Source organism: Eptatretus burgeri, chromosome 1, assembly GCF_056783735.1.
Source record: "Eptatretus burgeri isolate ZD-2024b chromosome 1, Ebu_testis_v1, whole genome shotgun sequence".
Taxonomy (NCBI): Eukaryota; Metazoa; Chordata; class Myxini; order Myxiniformes; family Myxinidae; genus Eptatretus; species Eptatretus burgeri.
The window spans coordinates 153,690,837-153,715,024 of record NC_140961.1 but is presented as its reverse complement, the minus strand read 5'-3'; the positions used below and the strand labels follow the sequence as shown (position 1 = coordinate 153,715,024).

At 42.4% G+C, this 24,188-nt stretch overlaps 1 protein-coding gene across 1 annotated transcript; it reads right to left on the bottom strand.

Annotated features, from left to right (window-relative positions):
* Positions 1 to 52: 52 nt before the first annotated feature.
* Positions 53 to 21,046, bottom strand: LOC147035784 (extracellular calcium-sensing receptor-like). Its single transcript, XM_085869462.1, has 3 exons — positions 20,769 to 21,046; positions 11,810 to 12,083; positions 53 to 189 (listed from the first exon to the last, which is right to left on the bottom strand). Exons 1-3 carry the CDS (start codon positions 21,018 to 21,020, stop codon positions 53 to 55), a joined length of 663 nt encoding a protein of 220 aa, XP_085725588.1. The 5' UTR covers positions 21,021 to 21,046.
* Between the last annotated feature and the right edge of the window lie 3,142 nt (positions 21,047 to 24,188).

The following is a 24,188-nucleotide window of genomic DNA, read 5'->3' as shown; positions in this document are numbered from 1 at the left end:
AACAATTAATTTAATCCACAATTTAGACTCGGGGAAGACTGAGGCTCTTATATTAATGGAAAATCTTGTCGGTCATCCGTGATATATAAGGAGCTCGGTCTCGGCATGTCTGCCTGCGTGCGTGCATCCGTCCATCAACAATAGTCCCAGTGCGGATAACACTCATCAAGCGATCACGGTATCTCCAATCTGCAAACAGTGCAATATAGTTCGGCAAGGTGAACATAGATGGACCGGTTTCAATTTACAAGATAATATCAAGGGAAGCATGAAGCGCTCCTTCCTTTAGATGGAGCGGTTTCTCTGGATGCAACTTTAACACGGGGACGAAAAATTCTTTTCTCAGCTTCTACTGGACAAAATCGGCTGCAAGTTTCTGAAGTAAATTCTTTATATGTCGAGGTAATATCTTCCAAATTTCAGCAACGCCCATTTCCGCATTCTTGAGTGTTTTTTTAACGAAAACCGTTGAAATCAGCGTTGGTGTCTGTCACTCTGTCCGTCTGACCGAAATGTGTTGGCACTCATATCTCAAAGGCGAAACATTGAAACTCACTGGAACTTAGAATATACATTGGCCAATATGTCTAATAATGGCTTTCAAAACAAATTCCACCTGAGAGCCATAGTTTTTGCATTTTGCTAGTTTTTGCTAATAATAATGGGTGAACCCCAAAAACTTGGACACAGAAAAATTTCAACTCTGGTTGTCTTTTGAACACACTGTCGAGGCTCGTATGAGAGCTAACACACAGAACGTACACCAAGGGGAGCAGGAGATAAGAGGGGTGAGAGAGGAAGGAAAAGAAATGTGAAACAGAGACATGAGATCTGTGGAATGGAGGGATGGGGCAGGATACACAGGGTAAACAAGATGGACACGACAGAGACGTTCAGGTCCTCACACGACAGGGACTTTCAGGAAGGAAAGCAGGGAATTTGAATGAGGTGGGTTTGGGGTGGATTAGCGGGGTATAAAAGATCGTGGTTTTGGAAGTAGGAAGATAAGAGATAGTGGTGAACAGCTGTTTTGTACACCTGGGGGGAAGAGTGGGATTGAAGAGAGTCTGAGAGTTTGTTTGAAAGGTGGGAAAAAAGAGAAATGAAAGAGTGAAGGTGAGCAGTAATTCTTGATTTTGGTAGTTTTATCAGAAGGGCGTTGCTGGCCGACCTTGAGCGCCCTGCAGATATATGGCGGAGACATATCTCAGACAGAGCGAATGGGTGGGGGGGGGGCGTAGAGGAGATGGTAGAAGACAGAAAGACCACTGACCTGCCTGTAGTGAAAGAATGAGAGACCCAAAGATGACCTGGAGGTGTCAATCACCTCTGTGTCGCAATTTTACTCTGATCTTCACAAATCTTAACCCCCTGTTATAGGTTGTCACAAATTAGAATTCTATTCTTTTTGAGAAAAATGGGTCAAAAGGTCAAAGGTCACACAAAAATCGTCACGTTTCATCCAATTCACTTGATATCTGTGTATATAAAACTGAAAAAACACAGGTTGACCATGAGCACCTGTATTAATTATGTATTATTCAAACATAACCTTTAGACCTTTAGACTATTTTTGTATACAGTTGAGGCTCGTGGAAGAACTAGAAATAGTATACATAACGGATCAGAACACAACAGGACAAAAGGAAGAGTTGAGAGAGGGGGAAATACCAACATCAGCATTGAAGGCTGAGATAGAGGTAGACTTGGACAAATAATGGTTGTGGGGTGGAGAAATGGGGCGGGGGTGGCAGGAGAGGATGCTTGGGATGGATAACATGGATGCAGAAGGAAACTCTCTGGAGGGAAACTCGGAATTTGGAAGGAGGAGGGAATGGGATGCGGTTTGGGGGGAGGGGGTTAATGAGGGTAGAAAAGATCATGCTTTTGGATTGAAGAAGATCAGAGATGGTGGTGAACAGCTGTCTTGAAAACATGGAAGGAAGAATAAGATTGAAGAGAATGTGGAAGTGGGTTGCACAGGTAGAAAAAAAAGAGAAAAGAATGAGTGGAGGTGAGCAGTAATCCTGGATTTAAGTAGTTTAACCAGAAGGAGTTTGATGGTGGACTGTGAGTGCCATGCAAAAACCTGGGTGGTGCAAAGCACGGAAAGAGCACAAGGAGCAAGACCAAAAAGGAAGGAGAGAGAGAGAGAGAGAGAGAGAGAGAGAGAGAGAGAGAGAGAGAGAGAGAGAGAGAGAGAGAGAGACAGAGAGACAGAGAGACAGAGAGACAGAGAGACAGAGAGACAGAGAGACAGAGAGACAGAGAGACAGAAAGACAGAGAGACAGAGAGACAGAGAGACAGAGAGACAGAGAGACAGAGAGACAGAGAGACAGAGAGACAGAGAGACAGAGAGACAGAGAGACAGAGAGACAGAGAGACAGAGAGACAGAGAGACAGAGAGACAGAGAGACAGAGAGACAGAGAGCCAGAGAGACAGAGAGACAGAGAGACAGAGAGACAGAGAGACAGAGAGACAGAGAGACAGAGAGACAGAGAGACAGAGAGACAGAGAGACAGAGAGACAGAGAGACAGAGAGACAGAGAGACAGAGAGACAGAGAGACAGAGAGACAGAGAGACAGAGAGACAGAGAGACAGAGAGACAGAGAGACAGAGAGACAGAGAGACAGAGAGACAGAGAGACAGAGAGACAGAGAGACAGAGAGACAGAGAGACAGAGAGACAGAGAGACAGAGAGACAGAGAGACAGAGAGACAGAGAGACAGAGAGACAGAGAGACAGAGAGACAGAGAGACAGAGAGACAGAGAGACAGAGAGACAGAGAGACAGAGAGACAGAGAGACAGAGAGACAGAGAGACAGAGAGAGAGAGAGAGAGAGAGAGAGAGAGAGAGAGAGAGAGAGAGAGAGAGAGAGAGAGAGAGAGAGAGAGAGAGAGAGAGAGAGAGAGAGAGAGAGAGAGAGAGAGAGAGAGAGAGAGAGAGAGAGAGAGAGAGAGAGAGAGAGAGAGAGAGAGAGAGAGAGAGAGAGAGAGAGAGAGAGAGAGAGAGAGAGAGAGAGAGAGAGAGAGAGAGAGAGAGAGAGAGAGAGAGAGACAGAGAGAGAGAGAGAGAGAGAGAGAGAGAGAGAAAATTTCTCTCACAGGAAATTGTATCAGTAATACAAATTTCGAAGAAACTTCTTTATAAAATGACAAGTGAGTTCATTGATTTGGTTGAAGACCTTGTGAGTGACAAAGACCTGGCAACGGAGATACAATTGGGAGACGTACAGAACGAGTTTTACCTTGAGGACCCAATCAAAGAGTTCTACCTTGGACCTACAAAATGCGGAAAAAGAGTTCCACCTTGATTGTTCTCATTGCATGACCTATATTGAAGACCCGGAGCTCTACCTTGAGCCAGAATATGTGTTTTACATTGGAGACCCACAAGTTTCTGAAAATTGGAAAAAGTGAGGTTTCCCTAATGATCCACAGTTGCACAATGTGAGATATATCATGGAAACCCACAAAATTTCAAAAGGGATCTACCTTGGAGACTTGGAAAGATGGATATATTTTTGGAAATTTGGAATGTGGGTTTTGTTTTGATAACTCACAATATGATACCTATCTTGGAGGCTGAACAGGAATGTGGTTATACATTGGAGACTTGAGAAGCGGTTTTTACCAAGAACCCCAAATTTCTGAAAACTGGAAAAAGAGAGATTTTCCCCTGATTATCCACAGTTATACTATGTGAGATCTATCAGGGAAACCAGTAGAAATTAAAAAAGGGATTTTTCCCTGATGATCCACAATTATACTATGTGAGATGTATCACAGAAATCCACAAAAAATTGGGGGATTTAGGGGTTATGTATGTGAGGGTTAGAGATGGGGTTCGGTTGGGTTAAGGATGTGTTCGGGTTCCGGATGTGAGGTTCTGGTTCACATCTGAGTCAACGTTGAGTATTTGATGCCATGTAAAGAGATTTAGATAATCCTCCCAATCCTAGCATTGCTGTTATATGTTGTGGCGAGTACAAATGTCATTGCTTCATAAGCCCAAAAATAACATTCACTCAATGCAGCATTACTTTCAATAAACGAGATGGTATTCATCGAATACATACCCCAAGCAGTCTGGAAAAAGACTTGGTGCGAGCCAACTCTTTTGCTTTTAAAGTTATTTTTTTCTTTCATCCAATATGGCTTCCAGACCACATGACACATGATGGTCATTTTTAAGAAAATGCTATTCAAATTACAAGTCAATCGGATGAAAATTGACAATTTTAGAATTCCTGCCTATGTTGATCTTTTTGGCATATGTTGACATCAAAAATAGTTGGTGATTGAAGTTATTGATCTGATAGGCAAATCTTGTACAAATTTCAAGTCAATCGGATGAAAATTGAGGATTTTAGAAACTTGGCTTATGTTGACCTTTTGGCTAATGTTGACCTCAAAAATAATTGTTGGTTGTCAGGTGATATGAAAATGATGTTCAAATTTCAAGTCAATTGGATGAAAATTGATAATTTTCGAAATTCGACCTCTGTTAACATTTTGGCTGATGTTGACCTCAAAAATAATTGGTGGTTGAATTCAGTGAGTTGATATGAAAATGATGTTCATATTTCAAGTCAATAGGATGAAAATTGACAATTTTAGAAATTTGGCTTATGTTGACCTTTTGACCGATATTGACCCCAAAAGAGTGACTATTATATCACATGGTCATGCAACATGTGGTAAAGTTTCAAGTTCGTCTACTGAACAGTTTTCAATGCACGCTCCTAAATGCAGATACGTACGACATACGACATACGACATACATACGTATGCTACCGATCGCTTCGTGAGTGCAGGGTAATTAAAAACTCATGGTGTTTATGAATGGAAAATTTACATGAAAAACATCAGTGTTCTGGCAATCTTGCGTAGACAACAGTATGACGTTAACATTTTTGAGCACATTTTATAAGATATGGATATACTCACATTTTGAAAACAATTCTGGTTTGACATCGACAGAAATTTAGATTGAATTGTTGCGTTTAAATAACACTGTTTCTGTAACTCTTTTGTTGAACTTCGAATTATTGTGTTAAGTTTGTGATTATTATATGTTTCCTTTACAATATCCATGAATGTTGGCCTGAGACTCATGAGGAATTCGTAGAAGCCTGGAATATGTCCTGCACTTTGTTCAAATCCAATCGTACCAGCAAGTATGCTTGAATACCCAGGTGTTTTGAAGATTGGAGAATCAAGAATTCCGATCCAAGTTTTACCACTCACATTATATGACTGAAGAACCTCTACAATTGGTATTACGTCTTTGTAGTGCCAGACGTTAAATACCACTTTTGCTTTTGTTTTTGACAAGATATTTCCTGCAAAAAAGATTATGCAAGCAGCACAAATAAGACATTTCCATTCAAACAGAGGGAAAGGATGTATGAAAGACAAACCTTCATGCAATCAAAATAATTCATCCAATTCATGTAATTGTGAAAGAATGGAGGAAGCTGCTAATAACTCATGACAGATTTTGGAGACCTTCGAGGTCGCAAATAAAGACCCTCGTGTCATCGTATTTATGTCATCGTATTTTGTGTATCAAACTTGGAAATGCAGCATTCAGTGTGGGAAGGAAACATAGCAACATCTCAAACAGGGAACAAATATAACAACCAAAGGAAATCTCAAATCATTCCACAAAGCCACAACAAGTGTGTGTCAACTCTCAGAAGAATCAGAAAACAACATCTGTCCAACCTCAAGATTGAATTTTCAAACTTGTCTCATTCCTATAAAACATGGTAATGCTTTGTTAAGTCTGTCTTTGGTGTATGCTCCTCTTCCATCCCTCCCCTCTCTTCAAATGGCAAAGCAGGTGACTCCACATGTGAGAAGGCTCAATGCATTAAAATCTGTGTTTGTTAAAAATATTTTGGCCCCAAACATTTGTTCTCTGGACACACCCTATGCAATCAAACCAAACTCTTCTTGGACTCTGCGTCCTTTGCACCTGAGAGGGTGTAGATGTTTCTCATGACCTTCGACGGATTCTGCTACAGGACCGGTTGGTATCACCTCAGGTCAGGCCAGGTATGTGAGCACGCACAGAAGCAGTGTGTTGCTCTATCCACTTTGCGCTTGTGCCCCAGGGCCCTCTGTCTGGCCATCCCCGTGGCAGATTGCCTGGACCATCCCCATCTCCCTGAGATTCCAATCATCTTGCTGCAACCTCAATGCATGTGGTCAGCCCATTGGCCTCCAGTCACCAGGCTCCCTCAATGAGAGAATCTGATGAGCAGGATCAGCATCAGGAAAATGAGCCACATGACCATACAGCCGCAGCTGATGCTCACAGACTGTGCAGGAAACAAATCACATTTGAGTCTCATTTGAGTCTTGAAACAAAGTATGACCAGTGATAGCCAAGGATTCTCTGAATAGACCTGGTATCAAAGGAATTAAGTCTCCATCTCAGATACCTGGTTAGATTCCAAGTCTCACATCCGTAGAGCAAGACTGGAAGCACCAAGGACCTGAAGACACAAGGTTTAATCCTCCTGCATGGGTACCAACAGCAGCACACCCCATGATCCAGTGAATCCTTGACTCCCCAGGCCCGACCCAGTTGTCTGTTGTCCTCAAGCTCACGGCCAGCAGAGACACGAATACCACTACCAAGGTAACTTAATCTCTCTGTGACCTCAATAGCCTCCCTAAAAACAGATACAGACAATATAGCAGCATCCAAGATGTCAATGAAACACTGGATCTTAGTATTGACCCAGGAAACCCATAATCCCAGCAGCTCCGACTTCTCATTCAGTATGACAAGAGCCCTCAAAAGGATGTCCTGAGTCTCTGCAAAGACGAATGCATCATTTGGGAAATCAAGGTCAGAGATCTTGACACTCCCAAACGATGCACCACAGCTTGATCTCTCCGACATCCTCCCGAGAATCCTGTCCATACAAGTGCTGAAAAGTGCAGGGACCATTACACACCCCTGAAAAACTCCAGTAACAACTGGAAATAAGTCAGAGATGGTACCACCACATCTCACAGCACTCTCAGTACCAGAATATAGTTCTGTCATCAGATTGATCAGTTTTGGTGGCATCCCTCAAAGACCAAGAATCCTCAAGAGGACATCCCAATTCACTGAATCAAATGCTTTGGAGAGATCAACATAGACTGCAAGCAGCCCCTGCCAAAACTCGCATCTGCGTTTGGTGAGTCCAGGAAGTGCAAGGATCCAGTAAATCGTTGACCTTCTTGGATCTCAAGTGCTTTACTCCATTTCAAACGGTTCACCACAGGCTGTTTTCCACAATCTAAGGTGGATCACAGTTGATTAGAGGGTCAGCAATCGGGATAATAACACTTCTGACATCCAAATCAACAGCTGGTGTATCAGTGTGGTACAGCCGCTCAACGTAACAGGCCCAGCGGGCCTTCACTTCGGACTCCTCTAACAAGAGCCCACCACACTCCACTCAAAATGCAGTTCACCGATGAACAGGCTTTGAGGAATGCAATGCGTGAATTCCCCTGTAAGCAGGATGAGAATCACTTGACCTTGACCACAGGTGATGCTCTTCCCCCTCACAGATTCCTCACACATAAGCCTCCTTGACCACCATCAGAGCACATCCAGTTTTATGCCTCAACTCCCTGAACAGCTCAGCTCTGCCATTCAGCCTGGCCCTGTGACTTGTCATTGGTGTCCAGTGTCCCTTGAGAGACAAAATTATTCATTGCCCTTCGGTGAGTTCCAAGACATCCACTGGCAACATCAAGGATCATGATCTTGAAGGCACACAACAACTCTACAGGATTGCCCAAAGCACTCAGACCGCCCAAATCCCAACTCAGCCTGTTCGCAAACTCCTCAGCTACCATCTCGTCCTTGAGCTTACCAACATCTAGCCTAGGCTGGGATGGTACCATTCTCTGCGGATTTATGCTGCAACTTCAGCATTGCTACCACAAGCCTGTGATCAGTGTTGAGGAACTGAGCACTCTGGTAGACGCTGCAGCTCTGGATCATCCTCCAGCGAACATCAATGAGCACATGGTCAATCTCCTTTGCCACAACACCAGCATTGGAATACCCAGGCCAGCAATGAGCCTGTCTGTTCTGAAAACATGAACCAGCCACCGCAAGGCCATGACTTTTTGCAGAGTCAAGGAACTTATTGCTGTTCTGGTTCACAGTTCCAGACCCATGGGGACCATCACAACGCATAACACTCCCTATAATTTCCAGTCGATGCATTGAAATCCCCAAAGACTTGAATAGTTTCTCGCCTGGGGTACCGATCAACGAAAAACTCAAGCGAGGCTTGGAATGCATCCTTCACGGTGAGATCACTCACTTCAGTCGGAGCAGAAACATAGACCAGAGAAACGACACCTAAGGAGTGACAAATACTTTGTCTCATAATATGCTCGTTGACCGGTTTTACCCCAATTATCATTGGAATAAGCTTATTGGACACAGCTACAGCATCTCCCTGCAAATGGTAACACATCCGAACGACCAGACCAATAGTAGGTATAACCACAAGCCATGATCTCATCACTTTCCGGTCTCCAAACCTCAGAGAGTGCTGCAATATCGATGTTCAAACATTTGAGCTCAGATGATAACAGAGGCAGGTGATCATCCTCTCTTCGGGATAGGAAATTCCAGGCACCCTCCCGAAGGGACCACCTCAGTTTAATCCAAGGAGACCGCCGTTTGGTCGATGACACGTCAACACCACCTCGACACACACTGCCGCAATCTGTTCCAGGAAGGTTACCCTGTGGTTTTCCTCCTCTCATCACAGAATGGGGGTCCCAAGGCTTTGCCCCAATCCTGTCATATGGTGAGCTGCCCTGCGGAGGGCAGCTGCACAGGAGGTCCTCCCACAGAGTGGCTTTTCAGTTGTCTTTGCGTTTTTGTGTGTTGCAGAAAGAAGGGTTTTATGGTGGCGGGGGCACAAATCCTGCCACTAACCTCCTAAAAAAAGTAACCAAACTGCAGGAGGATATCCTCAGACACAGTTGGGCACGAGATATGGATGGCTGTTGGCTCACAATGAGCTCCTCTCCCCTTTGACAAGTTTTGTTGTTAATCCTGCTTGGTGTCCATATCATACCATTTCCTCACCAGTAAACCTGGTGGGGGAGAACGTTTATTCGCCATCAATTCGACCATGAAACAGGTAAGCGCAGGTTTACATGATACTTGTAGCAAGTCACAGATCTGATCTGCACTGACCTGACAAGTACAAGCCCAGGAAGAATGTGTGCATTGTTAGTTCTCTCCACATGTCTGTTGATTTGGTCCCTGCCCCCCAAAAAAATAGGACTGCATAAAGCTCACCTGAATCACGAGCAACAGTCACTCAAAATTTTAATGTCAACATTTTATTTCCTCCGCCACCGAAGGTGAAGGAGGTTATATTTTCACTCCTTTCTGTCTGTTTGTTTGTAAATTGCCGGAATCCTTTGGATTTCGGCAATTATGTTGGTCGGTTGTGTGTGTGTCATTCTGTGTGTCTGTCTGTCTGTTTGTTTGTGTTTGTTTACCCTGTAGCAGCCACACCGTTTCAGCGATCATGATCAAACTGAGTAAATCGTCGGCCTTGGTCCAACTTAGACACTTGTCACTTTTGGTGAATCTGGGTCAAAGGTCAAAGTCAAGGTCACCGAAAAACCGAAATTCTTATTTTGGCAATAACGTCCGCTAAAATGGTCATATCAATTTCAAACTAAATCCAAAATATGCAGCTTCTATTACTGCATCCAACCATATGTATCATTGGGGTGTCACACCAACACCCTTCTTAGCGGTCGGGGTCGAATGTCAGGGGGGTCGGGTCAAAACTTTCAAATTGCGATAAAAACGACATTTCAAGTCCGATTGACTTCCAAGTTATGATCATGACCAAACTAAGTGCTATAACTCATTAAACAACAGCACTATCGACTTATAATAACCAAATTGATTTCCAGTTTTTTTGTTTTTTCAGAGATCATGGAGATATGACAAAGTTTTTCTGGCAATTCCTTGCTCAACAAGCAATTAAATTTGTTTGTTTGTGTGCAGGATATCTCAAACGTTGCGGACGGATCTGGATGAAATGTTGTGTACAAATTGTTTGTGTAATACGGACCAACTGGTTAGATTTCGGTGAAGATCCAGATCTGATTCCGACTACGATAATTATTTCAGTGATTCTTCATCATTGAGATATGGAGCGAAACCAATATATAGCACGATATCTCCAAAAGTTGCAAACGGATTCGAATGAAACTTGGTGAACAAGTTGGGTTTGCAACAAGGAAGAATTGATTCAATTTTGGTGAAGATCTGATTCTCGATCCGGATTCGAGAATTTTTTAAGTGATTCGTCTCCATTGAGAGATATGGCTAAACTAATATATAACACGATATCTCACAAAGTTGTGGACGGATTCGAATGAAACTTAGTGGACAGGTTACGTGTGTGGCAAGGACGAATTAATTTGATTTGGGTGAAAATCCAAATCCGGATCTAGATACGAGAATTATTTATTTTTTTGAGTGATTCTTCACCATCGATAGGCCCAAAATCGATATCGTACTGTACAGCATGATGTTTCAAAAATGTATGGGCCCGATATGTTCTCATGGATCAGGCATTGTGTGGCGGAGGAATGTGCTCGACCAAGTGCCCTTCTCGTTGCACGTTGTTTTATTGGTTTGAGGTGTGATCACAAATAAAAGTTTCAAGTTGAAATAAAAAATTTATTTAAACAAAAATGTTAATTATTAAATGTTATATCAAAATTAAAAAATTTAAGACAAAGATGTAATAGTTAAAATGACTGCTGAAATGTTTCTAGGTTGGAAAGATTTCCAGCCTTTCTGTGTTAATATACCCAAACACCCAATTTTCACTCAGGCACTTCCTTGGAGTTCCCTCAGTATGCACAAAAGTTTCAGGCTGCTCGGTTTCATAATTTTGGAGTGATGGAGGAGGCAAACACTGACACATACACACACACACACACACACACACACACACACACACACACACACACACACACACACACGCACACACCTACACACACAGGCATTTATTAGAATATATGGATTAGCATCACAAGCAATTGGCCTTTTGATGAAATTGTTTTGGGATCTAAAGAGGGTCTTGTGCTGGCAGGATGGCCAGGATGTATGTATGAACACTGGCCTCGAGCCCGACCCGGCTATAAAATGTCATCCCAGTATTTCAGAGGCAGGGCGATTCATCAATGTGTGTACCGTCCCTCGGATGGATGTAAAACGGATGTCCTATCTTCAAGCTTCAGTTGGTGGACATGAACGACCCCACAATGTCCTTCAGGAAGAGTAGGCAAGTACTATGAACAAATTCCAAATTCCTGCCCCAAAGAAATGCTGATAAGGCAATGGCAAACCACCCAGGCACTATTTTTGCTCAGCAAACCACTAACTTTTGCTCAGGAAGCTGCTTTGTTAGCAACAATATACTGCAAAGAGTATGTCACATCAGAGAGAGAGAGAGAGAGAGAGAATGAGAAAGTGAGAGAGAGGGAGAGAGAGGGAGAGAGGGGGAGAGAGAATGAGAGAGATAGAAAGAGAGAGACAGAGGAAGAGAGAGGCAGAGAGAGGAATAAAGAGGGAGAGAGGAGACGAGAGAGGACGAGAAAGAGAGAGATTGCATGCACAATAAATGTTAGAGGAATTTTCATCTGCTGAATTATAATTTTCTGCAAAGATGATGAATATTTTACAGAAAGCATCGTTAGTTCCACTTAAAACAACCCTTCATTTTCTCACCTATTTGATGGAGATGCTTCTGTTTGTAGTGTTGTGGGTAAACTTGGTGAAATGCCAAGCAGATATGTTCTGTTTCTGCCTCATCTATAAACTGAGCAGCTGAATTCCTACCATATTCATCGTCAATATTCAACACACCCATGTACATCCATCCAAAACGTTTTACCAAACGAACCACAACGGATGTCAAGTTGAGATCACTTGGATATGTGCGAAGAAACGTCGGGAATAGTTTCTTTTCACTCAGGCATTTGCAGGAAGCTCCATAACCAATCTGAAAAGGAAGAAATTGGTGTTATCAATAATGGTAGAGTATGTATATATATATATATATATATATATATATATATATATATATATATATATATATATATATATATATATATATATATATATATATATATATATATCGTGTTGTAAAAGTTGAAACTGTTTGAAAGCAGAAAATTTAATGTAATTTATCACAAGCATTATGCACCATGGTGTTTGGAGTTGGAAAAGACCATTGGAATGTGGCCTGTTTCTCTATTTCCATAAGTTTGAATTGTGTGTGTGTGTTTTTGACAAAGCAAATAATAATATTGCACATCCAGTGTATGCAAATCATTCCACATTCAAACACTTTTGGAAGAATTGGCCTTTCAGATTGGACCCCCAAAGACCTTAAAAATAAGTAATGATAATAAAATAGACGATGCAAAACCATATAAATCACTCTAAATCGAGAAGACTGTTTGTTCCAGACAAAGATCATAAATTACCATTCATTTACTGGATCCCTAAATGAACAAAATCCCTTGTCACATGATGTTCATCATCGCAAGTCGAGAATGCAGTTAGAAACCTTTGTCAGGTAGTATTACAGTGGCCGATGAATGTAACTTATAAATGCTTGAAAAACTACAATGAAAGGACGAGGTCTGATTGTGAAGGAATAAACTAACAACTGTGCAGAGGTTTGGAAACATCTTTTGATTCATTGTTATTGGTTTGTACTTGATTAGCTTCATGATGATATATTATATCCAAACTAACTCAAATCAAAAAAGGAAAACCAAACTCACACTTCAGTTTCTTTTTTGGAATTACAAATCGATATCAATAATGGAAAATAAATCACTCAAACAGTGACACTTGGTGAAATGGAACGGCACTCGGTAGAGCGCATACCTCCACGAGGATGAAGAGTTCACATTTTGTATTCCACTGAGAGGTCGGATCTGAATCTGGACCTTAACAAAAATCGAATCGGCTTGTTATCATCACCTAACGAACTCATCCACCTAGTTTTGTCATCACTCATCCACAACTTTTTGAGATATTATGCTATGGATTGTTTTTGGCACCGTCTCTCAATGGTGAAGAATCGTTTGAAAAATTATTGTATCTGGATCCGGATCTGGATTCGCATCTTCACAGAAATTGAATCAAATCGTACTTTTCACACATCCAACCTGTCTATTTTAGTCTATTGAATCATTTAGTCTTTGTTGCACACCCAACATGTCTACCAAGTTTCATCCGAACCCGTCCACGTTTTGAGAAATCATGAAATATAGTTGTTGGTCCTATCTCTCAATGGTGAAGAATCAGTCAAAAAATTTTAGCATTGCTGTCCATGGCCGGTCACCTACAAACACACAAAAAAAATTCAAAACGCTTGCTTAAAAACTGTGGCCAAAAATTGTGTGAAAAGCAGACGGACAGACAAATAGGCAGAGAGCCAAACGCTACAGACCAGCATACCTGGGCCCAAAAAATTTTCACCAAGTCATAAAGCTAGTCAGACATTTACTAATGCAGGGAACTACAGTTAGCAGATTGAAACAAGTTTTTGTGAAGGTCAAATGACACCAAATATAATTCGTGAAACGCAACATAGATAGTAGAAATACTATAAATGAAACATTTATCTAAACATATTATTTTAGATATTTTAAAAAAAACATTTTTTCATTGGTTGCTCGGAGACAGTGTAGGATTGTAGAAAAGTAGGACCACATGATTTGCAGCTTATCTGGGCCCAAGTCTAAATTTGTAACCCATATTTGGTAGCATACTGACTGGCCCTCTGGAGAGGAAGATTTTTGAAGGAATTTATGCAATTTCCCCCAAATATTAAAAAGTCCGCCATTTTTAAACACTTCCGGTCATGTGAGCGCCATGACCTCTGCAACTTAACTTCACGGCCCTGTCCTGATATTGAAACCCAAATTTGTTAGCATTCTGAATGGTGGGTCTGGAGAAAAAGATTTTTGAAGGAATTAATGCGATTTTCCCAAAAGTTGAATAAGTTGGCCATTTTGATACACTTACGATCATGCAATTGGTATGACCACCACAATTTAACATCCCTATACTGGCCTAATGTTGTAACCCAAAATTTGGTAGCATTATGACTGGAAAGTCTGGAGAAGAGGTTTTTGGAAGAAATTTACTGTCAGCAATTTTGACCTACTTAAAGCTGTGTGACCGGAACAAACTTTGCAATCCCCATTGCTGCCATATTTTAGCCGGATCAACTAAGCGGTTTGGCCAGAGAAGTCAAAATAGGAGACAGACAAATGGACGGATGTTCAAACAAATGGATGGTGCACGATGACAATATTATCTGTAATTCCAATTCTAGATAAGCCAAACCATTATAAATAACCGTTTGATGATTTGTATAATAGATTGATTCAGTGGTAAGTGGGGTGTACATGCTGGGTGGTGGACTTGTTAAATTTAAGGTAAGATATGCATGATTTAATGGATTTCCATGCAATGCAAAGTGTGATGAGAGTTTTAACTGTCTGATAATACTGTGATGGTTCTGGGTACCGAGACCCCAAAGGCAATGGCTCACAATGTTCCCGAGTCAGTTATTTCATTATTATATGTTCTTGGTAGGGTCTTCTATTGTGTATAATGGGTTACAAAAGGAATATGCGCTGAGGGATTAGATTGGTTAGGTTTTTCTCACTTATCCTCCATCTCTGATTTACAAACACTGCTAACGTCCACATTTGCATATGCATACCAAAACCACATTTGAATCTGCGCACAAGAAAAAAACTGCCACGTCAACCACAACAGCCTATTCACAGCAATTCTCTCTAAGTGACAGCAATAACCACACAGCCTCCTCAAACACATTTCGGACTTAAATCCAACTCATTCAAAACTCAACTTTCAAGCTCGTCTTTCCAGCCTTGACCCACAGCATAAATTGCCATTGCCTGACAGCACCCCTTCAAACCGACAACAATTACAACAACCTCCGCATGCCTCACCACCTCAACCACTTTCCTGCACCTCAAGACCTTCATCTCACCTTGCCCAAGGATGCCTTTGGCTCATACTCGCACCCAAACCCAGCTCCACCAAGAACGGAGCCTGTACATATGGCTGCAAGTGTGCGCTCACCATTCCATACCACTCCTCTTCTGGCAAGGACCACCTTGTTATCCAGCATGCCATCCACGGCCTAACTAGATGTTCAGGCGGCAAATGGGGATCACTACACCATGGCCCCATATTAACTCTGTAACTTATGCCTGTGGCACGTTCCAAGATGTACTGAGGACAATTCCAAACCAGCAAGATTGCGGAGAGGGTGACGTCACATTGGAGCATATCTTGGCCAATGGACACACCATGATCGGACCAAAGAAGGCAGCATGTGACCATTGCTTCTTACAACCACACCTATAACAGGCGGGGAATCAACTTTGACCCCCACCACACTCCACCCCTCCTGAGTTGCTTAAAAAGCAGAGCGTTCCACCCTCAAGAAAATCTGTTGCAGTCTGAATGTTGCAATCTGATATAAGAATGGAGAGGAACGCTGGGGAAGCGAGCGGTCAGAGCGCTCTCCAGTCTAAGCACAGTGTGGAGTGAGGGGCCCCGGCCAGCAATGGCAGACATAATATAGTTCTTTCTCTTATCCAACTCATCGATTCTGGATGCACAAAGAGCTATCAGTGAGGGCCAATCCCAACCAAATACTCTTTAAGAGTGACTACTGATTCACTCCCTGTCCATTCTTAAACTAAGCAATGACACCACACACCATTTGCACCTCTTTAACATGTATCTCAACACCCCTTTACTCCTCACCTCCCCCATCCTCACTCTGGACAAGCATGTGCCCATGTGTTAGTGTTGGGTAAGCAAGGTTACCAATGCCTCAACCTCTCTTGTCTCTCTCTCTGATCTACCCTTCTGTGGAATGAATCCAATAGTGCCTGTGATGTTAAATTAATTCAGATTATATTATCTAGATCAGTGTTTCTCAACCTTTTTTGTCCCATGCCCCACTTTGATTTTCAAAAAAAATCGTACACCCAACCATGATTGGAGACACTACAGTATAGATTTCATAAAAGGAATTCCCCTTGATGAAAAGCGAGTCAAAGTGACGTAACAGCATTGAATTGATCAAGGGCACGCCTTATCGGCGGATTAACTAACAAGGGAGCTGTGAAGCAGTTTTTACTTATGACACTATGAGGCATCAGTTGCAGCTTCAAACTTTTGAAAATTTGAAAGTGCAAAGCTATGAAAGCGATCATATATTGACTCATTAATTCTGAATCTTCATGCCCCACCAAAATATTGCTACACCCCACCGGTGGGGCAATCCCACTGAGCTAGAGAGATTGGGGTACCTCTGCTCTTTGTACCTTAACTATGTCATGTATGTCTTTTGGCACACCAAACAAATGCTGCACGTCCTTGCTGAATGGATGTCCCTGTAAATATATCCTTGTTATTTTACCTAGCCACATGCTTTTCCTCGCTTTCCACTTTGTGAATAAACCCATGTTAATTGTTCATCATAACCTATTTGTTGTGTACTTTCCTTCATTGGTGCAGCAACATCTGCATTATTGTTAGACAGGACATTTTACCCCAATTGATTTGCTCTCATTAGCCAATGTGTGCCAACGGTTTTCACTGTGTAGTACTTGAATATATCGACAGTTACGTACTGAGGGCAAGTCTCTTGATCGATTGGATCAGCTCACCAGGTAAATGGTGTCAGACAGGGATCCCCATAAGAATGGCAAGTTAATTGATGTTTGTGGTTGCTTAGCAACCTGTCGGGCCATGGAGTTATCCATGACCAGTTAGCCTACAGAGCCGGGCATTCAGGAGGAACCTGAGTGCTTCCCCTCATGGGAACCACGGAACCTCGGATTCGCAACAATTGGTGTCAGGAGTGAGATTCGGACCTGGGGAGAATTTAGTCCACCCATAAATAATAAAAAAGCAGATAGGGTGAAAATTGGATTTATTTATCTGTGCAAGCTTGGGTAGACTAAGACAGGCAGGTCCAGGTGGGTTTAGTTGAGGAGGATATCCATACTCTGTGCAGAGCGTTGTTGCTGCCGAAGCAGTCTCCTGGGCTATTGGGCACAATCCTGGATGGGTCGCCACTCTGACGTAGGATACCAGCAAGCTGATACTCATTTTTTCCAACCTCGTAAGGATGACAGGCTGAGTGAACCCCACCTAGTATTAATTCAATATCCAAGCAGGATTTGAACTCAGGACCATAGGATCCCAAGCCCACCAATTTATCCATTAAATTAACACCAGGCATGAGGAGGATGTGAGGAACCTTTTATCTTGGAGGGCAATGTTGAGGAAGAGCGAGCAGTGGGGGGTGCAGTAGATGCACTCAGTGTGGACAATGAGCCCCAACCCTCTGCCAATCCCCCAGAAAATGTGGAAAATGGAGAGACCCCATCACAGAATCATGAGTTAGCACCACCAGTGCAGCGAGCCATGGGCCACTTCATTAAGCAACTCCTGGCACAAATGTGGCTGGCAGATGAGCTGAATGGATGGAAACAAAGGCAGTTCCTGGAAGAAAAAATGTGACAGCGCGTGAGTAGCAGGGCATGGAGAAAAAGACCGTGGCATCTGTGCAGCACATGGAGTGCGTGATGGCAGCTGGTCAGGTCAGGGATAAATTAAAGGGAACACTGGGACCAGTGCCATTACAGGTTGAGGGAGAGATTTAGCCATGGGAGGGAGTGGAAACAGAAGCAGAACGCAAGAGAGATCGTAATTTATTGATGGAGCGGGTGCGCAAAAATGTATTTATTGATAACAGATAGGGAAGAGAGGAGATTGGGGCACGTATGGGGACAGTTTCATGCAGGAAGTACGTGACCCCACAGGTGAGAACATCACAGGGTTGTCACAGGGACTCTCCATGGGGGTGTGTATGTACCTGTGAGTGAGGAAGAACGTGTGCGGGGGGTGGGGGGGGTAAATCTTGCTGGCATGCTGTCCAAACTCAAGCCCAGACCAACGGCACTGGTCAGAGTGGTGGAGATGTTGCGGTCGTCTCGTAAGATGCATGCATTAGCAAGACGTGAGCAGACATACCGAGTCATCAAAAATGCCTGGTTCGTGCTGGGTTAGGGTGAGTGCATGGGTGAGGATGAGCCACTGTTCTTACTTGTGTTCATGGCACGAACGTTCGAGAGGGAAATGGAACCACCGCTCAGCGAGGTGTGCACTATGGTGCATGCCGAACCACTGGTGGGGGGATTCGTGGCTGCATGCTCCATGCGTGCCGGCAAGAATGCGCACTTCTGGGGGTGTGAGAGAATGAATGAGGGTTCAGGCATTGCACTGGAGTGCGAGGGCACGATAAGGATGGATCGAGAGGAGGTCGAAGGAATGCATATGGGGGAGCCCTCAGTGACAGTTGGTTTAGGATTTAAATTAAAACGGCTTTCCCATGGCATTAATAGTCTGTGTGAGATAGCCCCAAAATATGCCTAACCTTCCAAAAAATATACCAAAGATATATTTGATACCATTTGAAGCAGAGTTTTATGTAATTTAACATACTCGGATCCCCATGCTGAGCCTGTTGGGGGAATTATTTTATGTTGATTTAAGTGGAGTGGGTATCACGGTAAAATACGGGAAAATGGGATAATACACAAATTAGGTAATTTTGAAGATATACTTCCGTTTCAAGTACTGGGTAGCCTGTACGTGGTTATAATAAGGAAGAATTCGGTTACGTGCACTACATGTGCTGTGGTTGTGCTCTATGAGGCCATAAAGCTGCAAAAAAGGTACCAAAAATGACCAAATGTTAGGACAAAAGGATGTCCCGACCATGAGGAGTCTCTAAACTACTTTAACCACTGGGAAGAATGATGGGATCAACTGTGACAACGCAGAAGCAGTTGGAGCTATGACAGAGCAGAAGCAAGATGGGGTGTTCTTTGAAGAGGCCTCAATTAGTAGAAAAGACAAGGTGTGCACACTTGAATGGTTACAGGAAGGAATGAAAGTGGACAAAAAGGTGGTGCACATTGCCCGACTTGAACTGTTCACCCGTGCAACTCTCCTATTGGAATGGCTGGTGCTCACGCAGATGTTTGTTGTCCCTATCAATATATAATTATCCGAGCAAAGACCTTGACAGCACTGAGAGCAGTGTCACCCCTCAGTAGTTGTTGCAGTCCTGGCGATCACCCTTCCCTTTCCAGAGAGGGACAGCAAGGCCGCTCTTTCAGTCAGTTGGGATGATGCTTGCGTTCAAGGTAGATCAAAGAACTACATGCAACAACACGAGTACAGCTTTCCCACCAGCCTTGAGAAGTTCAGCGTGAATGCCACAGATCCAATAAGCTTTACCTCATTTCAACCGGTTCACCGCATCCTGCGTATCACCAGGTTCACCGCATCCTGTGTAACAACCGAAAAACAAACCACAAGACAAAAGCTTACCTTCCTCCCTTGGCATCAAACACACCCAAGCACTTCCAGATGAACCAGGGAATAATGGGAAAAGCACATGGTGAAGGGAACATAGCTCATGCAGAACAACTGGAGCATGGAGCTGCCGAACTGCCCTATCTCCCCCAGGGCAAGAGCAGGAGCCAGACAGCTGCCCAAAGAGTCAGGGCAAGCCAGCAGCTGGAGTGCAGATGTCACTTCCTTCCTGCCTAGCCCCACACAGTTCCACAGAGAATAGATGGAATGAGAATACATTACAAAAGACCCTGGATAACACAAATCTCGAAAGACAAACTACAAGACAAAACTTACCTTCCTCCCTTGGCACCAAACACACCCAAGCCCTTCCAGAAGAACCAAGGAATAATGGGAAAAGCACATGGTGAAGGGAACATAGCTCATGCATAACAACTGGAGCATGGAGCTATAGGAGAACATGCATGGTGCTGTCTCCTAACTGCCATATCTCCACCAGGACAAGTGCAGGAGCCAGACAGCTGCCCAAAGAGTCAGGGCACAAATGATACAATGATACCCTTTGTTATATATGATACAGAAAATCATAAAGTTATATATTTTTTCAGGATTGTTGGTTTAATGTGAAAAAAATGGCGAGACCACTGGAGAAAGCTCATTGCATCGAATTATGCCTGGTGTTGGCTTTGTGGTTAGTGTGTCTGGCCAGGGATCTTAGGGTCCTGAGTTTGAGCCCAAATGGCTGCTGAATTAACACCAGGTGGGGTTGACTCAGCCTGTCATCCTTCCAAGGTTGGTGAAATGAGTGCCAGTGTACTGGTAGAAGGGCACATCATCAGCGGCATAGTCATACCCCGACAAAATGATAGCTCCCTGGCAGCCAAACTGCCATAGGCAAGAATAAGATGTGCATTGAATGGCTCAGAAAAGAGATCTGACACACAAGTTCACTGTAATTTCCGTACAAGATATGGAAAGAATTCACATTTGTGGACTAGTATCAGAGAGTGCTACAAGAAATATCGTTCATATTTTTATTGAGTTTTATTGAGGAGACCGGAAATTGTCAGAAACAGAAAAGTATCGGTCGATGAAACACAAGTGCAACAGACATTGAACGAGTGTGTGAATCATTTCAACAAAGTCCCAGAAAATCAATTTGATGTTTATTCAGAGAACAGGAATGATCTTCCAGAATTATAAAATTATTTGCAGAAAAAATTACCTGTGGAACTGAAAATAATTTCAGGAGATTGTTTAATGATTTTGCAAGTTCTGAAGAATATGGACCAACAATCACGAGTGGAGAGCACAATCCTTCAAGTGCAACATCGATTTCAACATTCCGTTTCATCACTCTCAGACCGTACTCCATGACCTTTGGAGTTGAAAAGCAGGTATCATATATTCCATATCCAACCGAAATATTTGGAAGTAATGTTTTATCCTTGTTTATTTCATGAATAGCAAACATCATTGACAGTGTCCACTGCAAACATTGAGGCCGTAATCTGGAATATGAAATTGTAAATTCTTTTGGATCTGAAAATAATTAAAAGTAATGCAGAGCATAAACTCAAAATTAAATGAGTCTTTATGATTGAAGAGCTTCCGACACAAACCTCAGATGCTATTTTTGAGGTTAAAAAAAAACCTGTCGACTATCTCTCAACAAACTCTCACAAAAATAGATTTATATATCAACAAACTCTCACATATATTTGTTTTTTATATTGTTTTATTTGTTATATATATATATATATATATATATATATATATATATATATATATATATATATATATATATATATATATATATATATATATACATACACACATACACACACACACATATGAGAGTTAGTTGAGAGGGATATAAAAATGTTATACCTGTGGAATTGAAAATAGCGGGAGGGGAAGGGAATGCGTTGTGAGTGGAAGGGAAGATGGCGTGAAGGGAAGGGAAGGTATCATGAGGGAAAGGGAATGCGGCATGAGTGGAAGGGGATGCAGTGTGAGGGGAAGGGAATGCGGTGTGAGGGGAAGGGAATGCGGTGTGAGTGAAAGGGAAGTTGGCATGAGTTAACTTTGCAGGTTAATGGCACTCAATGAGTACTACAACTTTGCCTCAGGACATATTGACCGATTTCGCTTAGGTCAGGGGTCAAAGGTCAATTAGTGCAAAAATCGATAATATGCGAGAGCTGGAGGTGTCTTCGCGCCAAATGCTACTCCTCCTAGGGTAATGGTCGGATGGTCATGAAAATTCACACTAATCGTCTGGAATACATTGTGCACAAATGATCGAGCCGAATTTTCGATTTAGATCTTTGTTCACCCACAGCACCCCCTCGAACTTTGGGGATTTCTGATTTCAAACCGCATTTTCGGTACTTTTCATTCAAATGGATACCGAGTAGTTATCAGTCGATGGAACTGGATGAGATTTGATTTGCATAATCTTAAGGTGATTCCCTATCCGCTATATGACATCCATTTTGCTCTATATATTATAGTTTCCATGCTTGGCGACCCATCAACGCCTACCGGCTTGTCTGTCTGTTTGTTTGTCTGCTTGTCGCCTGCAGGTCAAAATTTTAAACCAATCTTCACGACACTTCACCACATGGTAGAGTTTGTTATAAGGAAGAAGGCATTTGCTTTTGAGGTCAAAAGGTCAACAACTTTGGTGAGGTTTCTAAAATCTACAATTTTTATCCATTTGACTTGAAATTTGAAGAGGAATTGTATTTCAAGTCAATAAATCCAACTAGCCAATTGTATTTGAGGTCATTAAAGACATAAAGGTCAACATAGGCCAAAGGTCAACAAAATAAGGTGGTACATCAAAAAAACTCAATTTTCATCCGATTAACTTGAAATTTGAAGAGAAGTTATATTCCAGGTCAATTAATTCAACCAGCCAATTATTTTTGAGGTCAACATGGACCAACAGGTCAACATAGGCCCAAGGTCAACAACTAAGGTGATATTTCTAAAATCCTAAATTTTTATGGAATTGACTTGAAATTTGATGAGGATATACATGTCAGGTCACTGAATTCAACCACCAATTATTTTTGAGGTCAAATTTGTTTTACATATTTTGTAAGTATAGTGCTCTGCACAATGTCTTCTTCTTGTTACTTGCAAAATCGAAGAATTTTCAAGTATATTGGTCAGTCGATTTTGTTATTCTGTCTGTCTGACTGTTTGTCATCTCCAGGTAACAATTTTAAACCGATCTTCACAAAGCTTAACCACCCAGTAGAGTTTGTCATGAGGAAGAAGCCTGTCGTTTTTGAGGTCAAAAGGTCAAAAGGTCAATATAGGCTAAAGGTCAACATCTTAGGTGAGATTTCTAAACTTATGAAGATTAAAGAGCAGGTTTTGGGTCGCTGATGACTTCGCGTGATTCGAAGGTTGTAAGCACATTCATAAACGTGGGGTATTTATTTTCTTACATTTGAAACTCAAAATATGCTAAAATTAACTTTTAAGTCAAAACTTTTCTTGGTGATCGAAAAACAGACCGGAAGTTACCGAAGATGCTATGACGTCACGTTCTCTGAAAACTTCGTGAACATTCTGAAACAGCATGTAAACAATGGCGAGATGCGATTCAGAGAGTGATTTCAGTGGCGATGAAATTGAGTGTGTTCATTCCGATATTGCCGAGGACGAGTCGGCGGATGATGCGAATTTATACTATGAAGTTTCTGGCCCTGAGCCATATAAATTTGAGCCACTTGCAAGTGCCAGAAAACGGCCTATTTCATGTACAAGTGGCAGGACTGACTGTCCGGCAGTTCAGACTGACAGACTCCACCAGATAGATTGGTTTGTACATTTTCATTTTCTTGTTCGATGCATAAAATAATGTAAAGTTTGATTCGTCTGTGACTTGATATAATTTTTTTTAACCCTCCAGTAGCCTGGTGTTGGCTCAGTGGTTACGGTGGTGGCTTGGGATTCTCTGGTCCTGAGTTCAAGCCCCGTCGGCCGCTGAATTAATACAACAAGTGGTTGACTCAGCCTGTCATCCTTCCGAGGTCGGCGAAATGAAGACCAGTTCCAGTGTGTGTACTGGTAGAGGGTTACTGCATCAGCGACACAGTCGCGCTTCAAGAAATGATAGCTACCCCGTCAGCTAAGCTGCCATACGACCACCATCAACCCCCTAGTCACTCAAGAGTCAGAAATAGAATGAATCAATAATGGACCCAAATATAATGGACCCTTGGGGTTGAAGTTTTTCTGACAGCTGAGCTTGACCCCAGCGAAAGTGATGATGGCATGGCCGATGGGGAAGAGTTTCTCAGCCACATTCCCCATTATGGGTTACAACATATGGCCTTCCAGATAGTGAGGACTAACTGTATTCTAATAATTTCTCGATTTAATATGCGCATTTATAGATAAACACAATGCCCCAATCCTTAAGAGGTGACACAGTGTGATAAAATGAAGCAGGAACCAGCTGAGGAGGAGAAGGCTGAATGGTGGGCACAGCGTCATGCTTGTTTTGAAAGCAAGCTCACTCATTGCATTGCCTTCGTAATCCTCGGCTGTGAAATGGTCACCACAAATGACAAGTCTATCCAAAGGGTCCTCTTTACCCGTTTTCTTTGGGGGAAAATTCGCC